The sequence below is a fragment of the Mustela lutreola genome, chromosome 11 (genome assembly GCF_030435805.1).
Source record: "Mustela lutreola isolate mMusLut2 chromosome 11, mMusLut2.pri, whole genome shotgun sequence".
NCBI lineage: Eukaryota > Metazoa > Chordata > Mammalia > Carnivora > Mustelidae > Mustela > Mustela lutreola.
The window spans coordinates 46,533,635-46,546,862 of NC_081300.1; the positions used below are offsets into that span (position 1 = coordinate 46,533,635).

Below are 13,228 nucleotides of genomic sequence, written 5' to 3' on the forward strand. Positions count from 1 at the left end.
TTGGCAAAACTAAGCTTGGCCAAACTTAGATTGGTAGACCTTCCTGACTTTAGGCCCTGACTTCCCCTTTCTTAGTACATTTTCTTTAGAAAACTTGTCATCATAAATTCTTTTGTTGCACCTTTGGAATATATGGATGTCTTTTTAGAAGATTCTTGTCAGTTTTACAACCCAAGAATGTCTTTCTCAAGGACCTGGGAACCATCCTTTTGAATTATAATCATCAAGGAAGACAGCATCCCTTCTCCCAGTCTCTGTGGGACTGGAGAAGACTAACTTCTGATGAGCAACAATTAGCAAACACAGATGGCCTCACAGAGAAACACATTTGCAAACTCAAGAAATAACTTACTGTGCTTATACAGCTCATTGATAAACCCTCCCTCAGTATCCTCATACTAGCCCTTACAAATTCTTCTGTTGGGAATACAAACTGGTGCAGCCACTGTGCAAAACAATATGGAGGTTCCTCAAAAAATTACAAATAAAACTACCCTATAATCCACGAAACACACTACTGGGTATTTACCCAAAGAATATGAGAACACTACTTTGAAAGGATATATGCATCCCTATGTTTATTGCAGCATCATTTACAAGAGCCAAACTATGGAAGTGACAGAATTGTCCATCAGTAGATGAATGGATAAAGGAAATGTGGCTTAAATATACAATGGAATATTCAGCTATAAAAAAAGAATGAAATCTTGCCATTTGCAACAACATGAATGGATCTAGGTAGTATAATGCTAAGCAAAAGAAGCCAGTTGGAGAAACATAAATACCGTATGATTTCACTCATACATTGAATTTAAGAAACAAAATAAATAAACAAGGTGAAAAAAAAAGAGAAATCAAAAAAGAGTTTCAACTGTAGAGAACAAACAGATGGTTATTAGAGAGGAGGAGGGTGGAGGGATGAATGAAATAGGTGAGGGGGTTAAGAGTACACTTCATGAACACTGAGTAATATATGGAACTTTGAATCATTATATTGTACGTCTGAAACTAATATAACATTTTATGTTAACCACACTGGAATTAAAATTTTAAAAATTCCCCTGGCAAGGGAAAGAAAAGTAAAAATAAACTACTGGAACTACATCAAAACAAAAAGCTTCTGGAGAGCAGAAGAAACAGTCAACAAAACTAAAAGGCAACCTATGGTATGGGAAAAAATATTTGCAAATGACACATCTGATAAAGGGTTAGTACCCAAAATATATAAAGAACTTATAAAACTCGGGGTGCCTGGGTGGCTCAGTTGGTTAAGTAAGCATCTGTCTTCAGCTCAGATCATGATATCAGGGTCCTGGGATCGAGCCTTGCATTTCCGTCTCCACTCCCCCTGCTGTGCTGTCTCTCTCTGTCTAATAAATAAATAAAATCTTTTAAAAAAAATGAAAAGAAACATAAAACTCAACACTCCCAAATAAATAATCTAACTTAAAAATGGGCAGAAGACATGAACAGACATTTCTCCAAAGACATCCAGATGGCCAACAAACACATGAAAAATGCTCAACATCACTCAGCATCAGGGAAATGCAAATCAAAACTACAATAAGATTATTACCTCACAAGTCAGAATGGCTAAAATCAACAATACAAGAAACAAGTGTTGGTGAGGGTGTGGAGAAAAAGGAAGCCTCCTGCAATGCTGGTGGGAATGCAAACTAATGTAGGCACTGTGGAAAACAGTACAGAGGTTCCTTAAGTAGTTAAAAATAGAACTAACCTATGATCTAGTAATCACACTACTGGGTATTTACCCAAAAAATACAAAACACTAATTCAGAGGAATATATGCACTCCTATGTTTATAGGAGCATTATTTACAACAGCCAAACTATGGAAGCAGCCCACATGACCACTGATAGAAAATGGATAAAGAAAACGTGACAGACAGACAAGTATTCCCCACTTACCCAAAGTCTGTATTACGCCCTTGCACTTTTACAAAAGACCTATGTTAGAAGCTGCTTTCACTAACCAAAAGAAACCTGAAGAGGATTTTCACTTTTATGAGAACAGCCATTACTACACCAAGTGCAGGTCTTTCATAGCAGTGAAGTGCTGTAACTTGAACATTCAGAAAGTGAGGGATACTCTTTCCTTTATGCCATTTTGGCATTTGAAAAGGTTCGAAGGAATACTCCACTTTTAGATAGTGGAGAAAATCTGTACTACAAAAAAAAAAAGTTAACCCATTTCCCTTTCTCTTAAACAACAGCAATTATTATGATGTTCTAGGTATTTTAAAATCTGTCATTTACCTTTTCCTTTATTAACATAATTATTTTCATATATTTAAAATATCCATACAAAATACATCATTAAAATAAGGTATGGTAAGCCAATTAATCTACATGTAATCAATTGACCAAATCCTAGCTTATAGTCTTTGGTTTTTCCTTACCAAACCATTTTTCTCCATCCACCTTCTTGCTGCCTTCATAAAAAGACCTCCACCATCTCCCTTCTGAATTACTGACTGCTCTTCCTGCGGTGGCCCTTCCTACAAAACTCCTCACAGCCCATCTCTCACATGGCCATACAAATCTGATTACATCATGCCCCTGTGTAAAACCCCTAGAGCCTACAAGATAATGCCCAAACTTCTTTCCCAGCTTGTAGATTCTTTCTTCTTGTCCCTACCTAATTTATACAGCTGGCATCTTAAACTATTTGCTAAACTCTGAAGATGCCAGGTTGCTTCACACCCACATGATTTTGCCCATGCAGTTCCTTCTACCAGAAAACCTCTCCTCATTCAATTACCTGGCAAATACCATGTGAAGGTCTCCTTCACAATGGAACCCTCCTTTCCAACCTCATCCACATGCCCAGAGATAGTTCATTACTAAAACCTCTAAAAAATGCTACTACAGCACTTGGTTCAAACCTCTCAATAATTATGTCATTATAGTGTATTGATTCACAATTGTCTTTATTTTTAAATCTCAAACTCCTGACACCGTGTCAGCATATAGGAGATACTCAACAAATTCTTACTGGAAAAACTGTTAGTTTCCTAACTTCTTCCTTTTCCTAAATGGAAACAAGCCATAGTTCATCTGCTTGACTAGGCAAAAATCAAATGTGGCATATAAAATGATGCTAATATGAAAGTCTCGATAGTGCTAAAATATTTAAAATATAATGAAACTATAAACGTTAAGAACTATATTCATACATTAACCTCGTTTAATTTTCAAAGACCAATAATAATTTTCAATGTGCTGCCCCCTACTGGATTTATGGAGAAAATATTAAAGGTGTCACACGAAACTTTTTAAAAAGAGTGTTTATTTAGGGCACCTGGGTGGCTCAGTCTGTTAAGTGAGGTCAAGATCTCAGGGTCCAGGGATCGAGTCCTGAATCAGGCTCCCTGCTCATCAGGGAGTCTAATTCTGCCTCTGCCCTTTACACTGCTCATGTTCTCTCTCTCAAATAAAATCTTTAAAAATAAATACATAAACACATAAATAAATATAAGAAGAGTGTTTATCTGTGTGTGAAAATAATGCCATTGGACAGGGGTTATTCAAGTACTTTTAATAAGCAAGACAGTATAAACCATATTCTTCTGTAGAACAAAGTGTAATTTCTGATCTTTCCTAACTCTCAAATAGTTCAACTGAACCTGTTAGGTAAAATAGTAAGCTCGCTATGTCCTATGGGAAGGTATCTCTTGGTAAAAGGGGGCTTTTCAGATTTAAAAAAAAAAAAAAAAAGGCAGATCAGAAACCATTTCTGAGTATATGACATTGTGTATAAGTAGAAGAAAAATCTAACTGATGAATATGATTAACATGATAGAAACCCAAATAAGGGCAGATTTTCAAGAAAGAGGAACTTCAACACCAGCAAAAGTTTCAGAGGTCAAGTAAGATAAGAACTGAAAAATGACCATAAGATGTATAATTACGACATCACTGGTGAACAAAGTTACAGTATATTTACCCTATTCTACTTTAAGGGGGGAGATAAATTGGTAAATAAGCAAAAATAAAGGATTAGAGGAAGAAGTGTGTTGGGGGTATAAAAGCTGGAGTGACTGACCATTAAGTTAGAGAAAGTTATCAGAAAACATTTAATTGAAGAAATAAATAATATTTATATGTGTAGGAATCTCCAAATGGGGTCATCCTTTATTGATACGTCCAGCTCTTGGTTACCTTTAGAGTCAAGTATGGAACTGGGGACTCAAGGAAGACCACAATTCTTCCAGGAGGGAATAAACAGAATAAATTCCATAAAGACCATATTTTAATTAACTATTTTGGGAGCAAAAGAAACCTGGCTAAGATCCCAGGGATATAAAGGGGGTACTCTCACTGTAACAATGGGGTGGGTACTTTGAACATATAAGATAATCTTTACCAGTTCCTGGTAAACTGTTATTTCAGAACATTATTTATTTTACTAAATTAATTTATCTCACTATAATTAATTCAAATCGCAGTCATCTTCTCTTAACTACTGCATTAACCCCCTAACCAATTCCCCACATATCTAATCAGTTCATCACACAGAAAGGGAATGTTTTCAAAATGAAAATTTTATCACAGTGTCAGGCCACTTAAAAATCTCTGCTTTCTGTGGGTCTTAGGACAAAGACAACCATCCTTAACATAGCCTACAAGACTGCGCATGACTGCCCCTGTTCACCTCACCTGTTCATTTCCTCACCGTGCTCCCTTCTCTCCCCTCTTCTTCCTACTTTATACCGTCAGGCTTTGTGTCTTTAAATGAGCGAAGCTCCTTGATATAGAGCTTTTGCACATGGTGTCACTTTCACCAGAGTTATCTTCACCTCACTAACCCAGCTCTGAAGTCAAACGAGACATCCCTGACTTCCTAGATTAGGTCAGGTGTGTGAAACTCAATTTCAAATTCAATTCAACTCAGTTAAAACTCAATTCAAACTCAGTTTCAAACTCAATTAGTACTGCATACTTACACCCTTTCTTTCATAGAACTAATCAGGGCTGCAATTTTACATTCATTTTACAATGTTATGAGTAATCTCTCTCCCACCACCAAGTTTTAAATGCCATGAAACAGGGACCATTTCTGTTTTTTGCTAACTATGTGTACTTAGGACCCAGTACAGTGCCTGCCATGTAGTATTTGTTGATTGAAAGAGTGAAAAATACAGGGTATCAATAGACTCTCATTCTTACGCAAGGTTCTCCTATGACCAGTTTCATTCAACATAGCCTGTGAAAATATCAAAACATGAGCAGAATCTCTGCATTAACTTTCACAATCTGGTGTTTTTATAGCTATTAGTTATGAATTATTACTATATTTTTGTATCTAAGTAGAAGTCATATCAAATGCCTACATAAAATTATATAAGCAAACTTTCAAGGACTCTCAAACGCATCTTTTTTGGTAACGGAAAAGTGGTTTAACAAAAAGTTTACAGAGGACTTAACATATTATAGTTCCAACAAAAGCCCACAATAAAATCACAAATAGGATGTTTTAATTGCCTGTTACTTACATATATATTTCCTCAAGGCTATTCGATAAATCTGCACGTTCTTGCCCTTTAAGCCAAGGAGCACTAAGATTAAATAAAACACAATGAAGAAGACTATTCAAGGATTATGTTTATATCTCAAACAGAAATTACTGATTAAATTATAAATTATTTAACTTTTAAAAATTATCTATTGTCACTAAAAATAGATAATTAGTTATACTGTACAAATCTATACAGTTCCAGCATGCTTTCATTGGCATGAACTCATTTTGTCCTTCCAGGAAACATGATGAAGAGAACCCCAATATTATTCAATTAAAATATGGTTTAAAAAACAGGTGTGAGTTCATTGGATATTATAAGCTTGTCCAGATTTACAGAAGTTGGAGAACAAGTTCCAGAAACCAAATTTCCAGATTCACGATATTTGCTACACTGTCAGGAGTTCCCAATTTTTTCTTAATAGTGTCTCAAGGGGTGCCTGAGTGGCTGAACCAGTTAACCGTCTGCCTTCGGCTCATGTCATGATCCCAGGGTCCTGGGACTGAGTCCTACATTGGGCTCCCTGCTCAGTAGGAAGTCTGCTTCTCCCTCTGCTTGCCACTCTCCCTTCTTGTGTTCTCTCCCTCTCTCATTCTGACAAATAATTAATTTAATAATCTTAAAAAAATAGCATCTCAAAAACTTCAACAAATACAGTGGCTGCCACATGACTGTAAAAATATATGTATTTTTTAAAAGCAATAAAATTTGCTATTAATAATGGTTCCGTAATTTTTTTTTTTTTAAGATTTTATGTATTTAGAGGCGCCTGGGTGGCTCAGTGGGTTAAGCTGCTGCCTTCGGCTCAGGTCATGATCTCAGGGTCCTGGGATCGAGTCCCATATCTGGCTCTCTGCTCAGCAGGGAGCCTGCTTCCTTCTCTCTCTCTCTGCCTCCCTCTCTGCCTACTTGTGATCTCTGTCTGTCAAATAAATAAATAAAATCTTTAAAAAAAAAAAAAAAGATTTTATGTATTTATCTGACAGAGAGAGACAAGCAGAGAGGGAACACAAGCAGGGGGAGTGGAAAAGGGAGAAGCAGGCTTCCCATGTAGCAGGGAGCCCGATGTGGGGCTCGATCCCAGGACCCTGGGATCATGACCTGAGCCGAAGGCAGATGCTTAATGACTGAGCGACCCAGGGGCCCTTATTGCTGTTTTAAAACACAAGAAATTATCCCACTGGTAGGTAAAGATTTCAATAATTGAGATTTAATGGAATTCTGTTCACATACATTTATACATCTTAATAAAACAAGTGGCCAAAGCCGATCAAAGATTACTTGCAATCAGTAAGTCATGACTCATTAAGATTAAGCCTGGGCTGCTAAGAAGATGGTTCTTCCAAAACAAGGGGCAGGGAGAAGCACCAAGGGTAATTCCCACAAGGCAAGCAGTCTTAGGCAGAGGCATGTCCAGGAACTGTGGCTAGATCAGCAGAACCGGATTAGGAGAGACTCTAGATTACCAGGCTGTCTGAAGATTTCTCTACCTATCTCTAAAGTCAATTCAGTAGCTGTATTATTCCTATGAACCCTGTGATTCTTTCTTATCTTAACTCTGTGATACTAAGTACACGCAGCAATGTGTTTTTATATAGTTTAATTTTTTATTTAAATGGTCTATACCTACCAAGTCCTGAAGGTGTTCTTAATTTCTATACGTATTTTGATAAGAAAGGTATTTTATATAAACACAATGTACAGCATAGAGAAATAATCTTTAAAAAGACAATCTTCTGGGGCGTCTGAGTGGCTCAGTGGGTTAAAGCCTCTGCCTTCGGCTCAGGTCATGATCCCAGAGTCCTGGGATCGAGCCCTGCATCAGGTCTCTGCTCAGCAAGGAGCCTGCCTCCCCCTCTCTCTCTGCCTGCCTCTCTGCCTATTTGTGATCTCTGTCTGTCAAATAAATTTTAAAAATACTAATAATAAAAAATAAAAAGACAATCTTTTAATAGAAATATAAATGTAGAAATATAGCTTACTTCAATTGATAAACAGGTGGAGCTGTTCCTGGGTACTCATTTGGCAGCATCACCTGTAAAGCAGTTTAAAAACAAATCTGTTTATACTTCATCAAGGCTCAAAAATAACACTTATTAAGCTAGTCACTGGACCAATTTCTTACTTGTCAAACTAAAAAAAAAACAACCATTGTTTTGTTCAATCTCAGGAAAGAATGCCCTCCTCATATTTATACCTAGACATTAAATATATTGTTAATGATGTCAACTTTTTAAGAAAGAGCACACTATTTACAGAGAAAGCATAATAGGAATGAAAGTTAGGAAATAAGGATGGGGAGGAAAAAGATGAAAGGAAAAGGAAACAGAAATTGGGACCTTATACCCTAACCCCAAATTAGTAGAATGGCATTAGAGCATGTTCCTGGTATTCTTCTGAAAAAATACTCCCCCAAATCCTATTAAATACTGTTAAACACATTAAATAGCTAACACTTTATAGAGACCTATATATATTTGTTCCCAAATCAGTATTATTATAAAAACAGTGACAGAAACTTTTATGTTGAAAGTATATGCAATCATCACAGAATAAACATTAATACAGAAAGCCACACTCATTTTGTCACTTATTTATCTTAACCACAACTGATTCTCAGTTAATAAAGAAATAAATACCTACTTTACGAAGCCTTTTAAATTACTAACCTATTCTTCTTAAGTGTTAGCCATCTCTCCAGGTTTAGATCCTCTCCTATTAAAAGGACAGGACAATGAAAGGAAATGAAACTCAAGCCTGTCACTGGTACATTAAGAATACTTAATTAGGGGCGCCTGGGTGGCTCAGATAGTTGAGCCACTGCCTTCAGCTTGGGTCGTGGTCCTGGAGTCCTGGAATCGAGTCCCATATGGGACTTCCCCTGCTCTGCAGGGAGCCTGCTTCTCCCTCTCCCTCTCCCTCTGCCTGCCACTCCCCTGACTTGTGCTCTCTGTCAGTCAGGTGAATAAATAAAATCTTTAAAAAAAAAGAATACTTAATTAAAATAACTGGGATAGGAAAGATTGAGACTATCAACTGAAGCGTGTCTTGGGAGTGATCAGAGACTAAATTACCCTTACGTTTCGACAATCAACCGTTAACAAAAGCCAACAACAAAAAAAGACAATTTAGAAACTGCAATAGACATTTAGAGGAATACAGTATTAGTCAACTGTGCAGAGTCAATGGAAAATGGCTATAGAGAAGGGGAAAAAAAATACCTGCAAGCAAAGTGTCCACTTGGGGTCATCTATATCGTCGCTAATTCTAATACAAAATATTTTGGCACAGTCATCAATGACACACCATTCCTCGCCATAGATAGCTGCCATTGCTTCAATTTCCTCATTCTGAAAGAAGTTGATGGGAAGAGAAGTCAATGAATGTACATGCCCTAAAAGCCCGAGTTTTCCTTCCTCCCTTACAAAGTATTCACACCTAACGTTACCAGCCTGGATGAAGGATCCCTGAAAAAAAACACTGCCAAACAGTCTTAGGAGCAGGTCACCATGTTCTACTCTTTCGGTGGTGGCCAGATATTACTGCAACGACTGTTACCAGCCCTGCTACTCCATCACTGTGCTTTGGGCCACCATTGAGCCAATTACATATGGACTGCCATATTCTATAGCAGGACTTACAAGTGGAAAGACATATTCTCTGCTTCACCTCTTCTAGCAGGGAATCCCCACTCCCACTCCCCAGTAGCGTTGCTACATACTAGCCCTAGCTTCCCACTCTGTTATCTTCTTCACTGTTTTTTTGTTTTGGACTGGGGCACAGGACTGGGTAGTGGTTTCGTTGTTTTTTTCCGTAATCAAACCCTAAATACATTCCAGAAGTCATTCTTTTGGTTTGGGGTCAAAAAATAAAATAAAATAATAGCATCTAAAGGTGAAAATGGAAAACAAAGTATGCAACGCTGTGTCATCTCATTTTGTCCTCACAGCGCAGTAGGAAAAGCTTTAAGAGTCCCACGTGAGCCACGCGCTGGGAAAAGCTGAATATCAAGACGAGAAGATCTAGGGGGCCCTTAAGGAATTCCAGGGTCTGAGTTATCATTGCCCATTTTGCAAAAGCAGAAACCGGGGATAAGTCGCTTGTCCAAGGTGACCCGGCGGCGACAGGGCAGAGAGCAGAACCCGGATTTCTGTTTCCGGCCCGGTGCTGCTCAGTCGCGTGCTGATGGTTGACGATGACACCGTCCGAGGGAGGCCGAGCCTGCCGAAGCCTCAGGAGAGGCCGGCCGGAGGGCGACCGGCGAACAAGCGCAGATAAAATGAAACGCGGTGCAGGAAACCGAGCGCCTGGCGGCCCGGACGGTGCCGGCGGGAACCGGGAGGCGGCCCCGGACAGAGGGCCCCTCAGTGGAGGCGGCCCCGGGCGGCAGGGCGAGGCCGAGCCCAGCCTGGCCCCACTGGGCCCTCACCTGCCTCTGGTCGCTCCCTGCGTCCCCCTCAGCCATGTGGCCCCGGGAGCGGCCAAGCGGCCACCGCCTGCCCAGGTCCGGAGCGTGGGGGCGGGGCGCTGCGGCGGCGAGCGGAGCCCAGGCTGCGGCGCGGTGCGACCCGGAACCGCAATCCGGGCCGCGTCGCGCAGCCTGCGTCTGCTTCCGGGTTGCAGGCCAGGTGATGAGGGGCCCCCTAGGCACGCGGGGCTCCCCCGCCCTGGTCTTGCGCAGGTACTCAGCCCGCACCACGTTGGCGCCCGGGGAAGGCGTCCCGCGAGAGAACCGGCAGACTTCAGGGCTGCGTGTGCTGGAAACTCGGGGACTGGGGGCTTCAGCTCGCCCACTGTGGCCGCGGTATCCCGGAGTCCCCGGGAGACGTTGGGGAGCCGGCTTTACCGCCACGTCCCAGGGAGGAGCTCGACCGCAGCCTGCAGCCCAGACTCCAAGGCAGGGGTTTTGTTTTGTTTTGTTTTGTTTTGTTTTGTTTTTTGGGTTTTTAAAAACGTGTTTTAAGGGATTTTGTCAAGTCTGGGCAAGGATGGGTTTGATTTACCAAAAACAAAGCAGGAGAGAACAGGCGGGAAAGCCTGCGGGAAAACTTACTCACTGTTGTGATAGTTTGGGGGGTTGTTTCCGGGTTGGGGGGGGGGGGTCTTTCTCTTTTTTCTTTTATTTTTTTTTCTTTCCTTTTCTTTTTTTAGGGTTCTTGGACATTTTGCCCGAAAGCAACTTTTGTACAAACGAAACGGTGACACGTGTCATTGTTTCATTATCCAGAAAATTTGAATGCGTTTGCAGCAGTTACTCTTCACTCGGCCCCCAACCACAGTCCAATACACTGGTGGTGAATCACATGGATGCCTTAATCAAGCCGCTTAATCTCCTCCTGCCTCACTTTCTTCACACACACAAGCAGGAACTCAAAGTATTACATCTTGCCTCTTTTTTGTCTTCCTTAACCATGGGCATGTTTTAATTCCCCTATAAAACTTACAGTGCCCTGTTGAAATATCTGTGAGAAATTCTGCCCAAATTACTTTGAGGGGATCTTAGTAAGCCTTGTGGATTTATTAATTCAACAGACATGTTAGGTTTGCTGATGCATTTGGAGATGCATTTTCAGACATCGTGCATTGCCTTGGAGGAGCTAAGATGTGGAACAGCTAAAGTAAATTAAGATTATAATGAACTAGAATTGTGTCCTGTTACGTTGGCATAAAGAAAGACTGTCCGTCCAAATTATACTGGGCTCCTTGTTCCAGAAAATGCTTGAACTGAGTTATAGAAGAATAGGTAACAGTTAACTAATTGAAGAAGGGGAGGGTAGTTGTTCCAGATGGTGAGAAAAATATTGGCAGAAAAGTTGTGGCCCATTTAAGGAAGCCCCTGCAGTTCATTGCCTCTGACATGAGAGCAGTTAACCACCTCTTGTCACATGGCTTGCACAACACCTTTCTGATTATCTCCATAAATCTGGGCATAGGCATTTTGGTTCCAAGAGAGGGTTCTCTGTGATGTTAATCACATTTCCTACAGTTACTTGGTTTGGACAGTGTTTTTCTTTATCTTGAGCTAAAACAGTTTCAAGCCCCTCCTTCCAACCAAGTTGGGCCCCAAAGTCCATGATGAAGCCAGTCTATCGTTGTATTTCTCTACTAGGCGAGGAATTTGCCTGTAAGTGCTAAGGGGTTTGGCCACCATGCATCTCCAGGTTGCCTGAAACTCTGTAGTTAGCTCCTAATACTACGTAGATGTCCATCTATTGTTAAACAGCTTCCTTCCTTTGCTCTAAACTCTTCCTTTATTGACCTCTTCATATTTCTTACATTTTCTATTGCGTAAAATAGTGGCTTTCACAGTTTTTTAAAAAAGCCACAGAATCCTTTCTTCAATGAAAGTTTACGTAGAACAAGTTAGGTTGTTATGGCTAAAATAGTGGTGATGAGCCTAAAGTCCCAATTACCCACCAACCCTTCTTCCCTTCCTGTAGCACCTCAAAGACCTTAAGCCCAAATTTGAAATCTACACAAATATAACCAAAAACAAGTGCACAATACAGCTTAACCTTCTCAACAAAGCACACTATATCCAGTTCATTACACATAGTACCTCTTTTCTACCAAATATCACAGAAACCCAATTTATTTTACCTTCTACAGATTACACCCATGATTTTCTACAACAGTTGATCCTTATACAACACAGTTTGAACTTCAGGGATCTACTTACACATGGGCGTTTTTTGATACAGTATAGTGATGCAAATTTTTTTCTCATGATTTTCTTAGTATTTTCTCTAGCTTTATTTGTAAGGATATGATACATAATGCATATACAAAATATATTGATTGACTGTTGATCTTATCAGTAGGGCTTCCCAGTCAATAGTAGGCTACTAGTAGTTGGGTTTTGGGGGAGTTAAAAGTTAAACATAGGGGCACCTGGGTGGCTCAGAGGTTAAAGCCTCTGCCTTCGGCTCAGGTCATGATCCCAGGGTCCTGGGATCGAGCCCCACGTCGGGCTCTCTTCTCAGCAGGGAGCCTGCTTCCTCCTCTCTCTCTACCTGCGTCTCTGCCTACTGGGATCTCTGTCTGTCAAATAAATAAATAAAATCTTAAAAAAAAAAAAAAAAAAAAAAGTTAAACATAGATTTTTGACTGTGCAGGGCCTGTGTCCCTAATCCCCACGTTTAAGGATCAACTGTAATTCCATTTCTTCTTAGCTTGAGCCTTTAATTTTTCTTTTGAGCTCAGATTCTGATCAGAAATTATTCTTTCTGCCAAAAGGAACAAAACAAAAACCTCCCTATTTCTCTGAATGTTTAAGCATGTGTCCAATACAGAGAACCCTAAACTTTGGAAGAGAAGGAAACAAGTAGTTACTGAAGTTAAGTGTAGCAGACAACCCACACTATGTACAACACATTGGAAAAAAGCAGAACTTTATTTTGCTTCATGTGAACTTTGAACAGTTGCCTAAGCAGAGGCTGAAAATGGTCTGCAAACAGTAACACAGGCTTGGATACAAGAGGGGTCTCTAAGCCAGATTCTTCTGATTTCCACATCAGTTTACCCAAGTTGTTGGTTACTGGAAGTCTCCCTCCAGCTCAGTATGTTCAAAACTGGACTCTATCTTTCTCCCTAAACCTCTTCCCCCTCCTGTTTTCCCCAGTTCAGGAATTGGCAACCCCTGCACCCCTGCATTAAAAATTGCCCATTGCATGAGATCTGGCCGACTTG

The 13,228-nt window shown here is 40.1% G+C and overlaps 1 protein-coding gene across 3 annotated transcripts in view; it reads right to left on the reverse strand.

Annotated features, from left to right (window-relative positions):
• Positions 1-10,127, reverse strand: part of IMPACT (impact RWD domain protein) — a 29,748-nt gene extending 19,621 nt beyond the window's left edge. For 2 of the 3 annotated variants that reach the window (XM_059139475.1, XM_059139474.1), the window contains exons 1-4: positions 9,969-10,127; positions 8,761-8,889; positions 7,522-7,574; positions 5,516-5,578 (exon numbers count right to left, since the gene is read on the reverse strand). In XM_059139475.1, the coding sequence (XP_058995458.1) occupies positions 5,516-5,578; positions 7,522-7,574; positions 8,761-8,889; positions 9,969-10,004 (281 nt within the window). In that variant the 5' untranslated portion in view covers positions 10,005-10,127. Of the gene's footprint in view, positions 1-5,515; positions 5,579-7,521; positions 7,575-8,760; positions 8,890-8,977; positions 9,882-9,968 lie in introns of those variants that run through there. The other variant, XM_059139476.1, reaches the window with a different exon arrangement.
• Between the last annotated feature and the right edge of the window lie 3,101 nt (positions 10,128-13,228).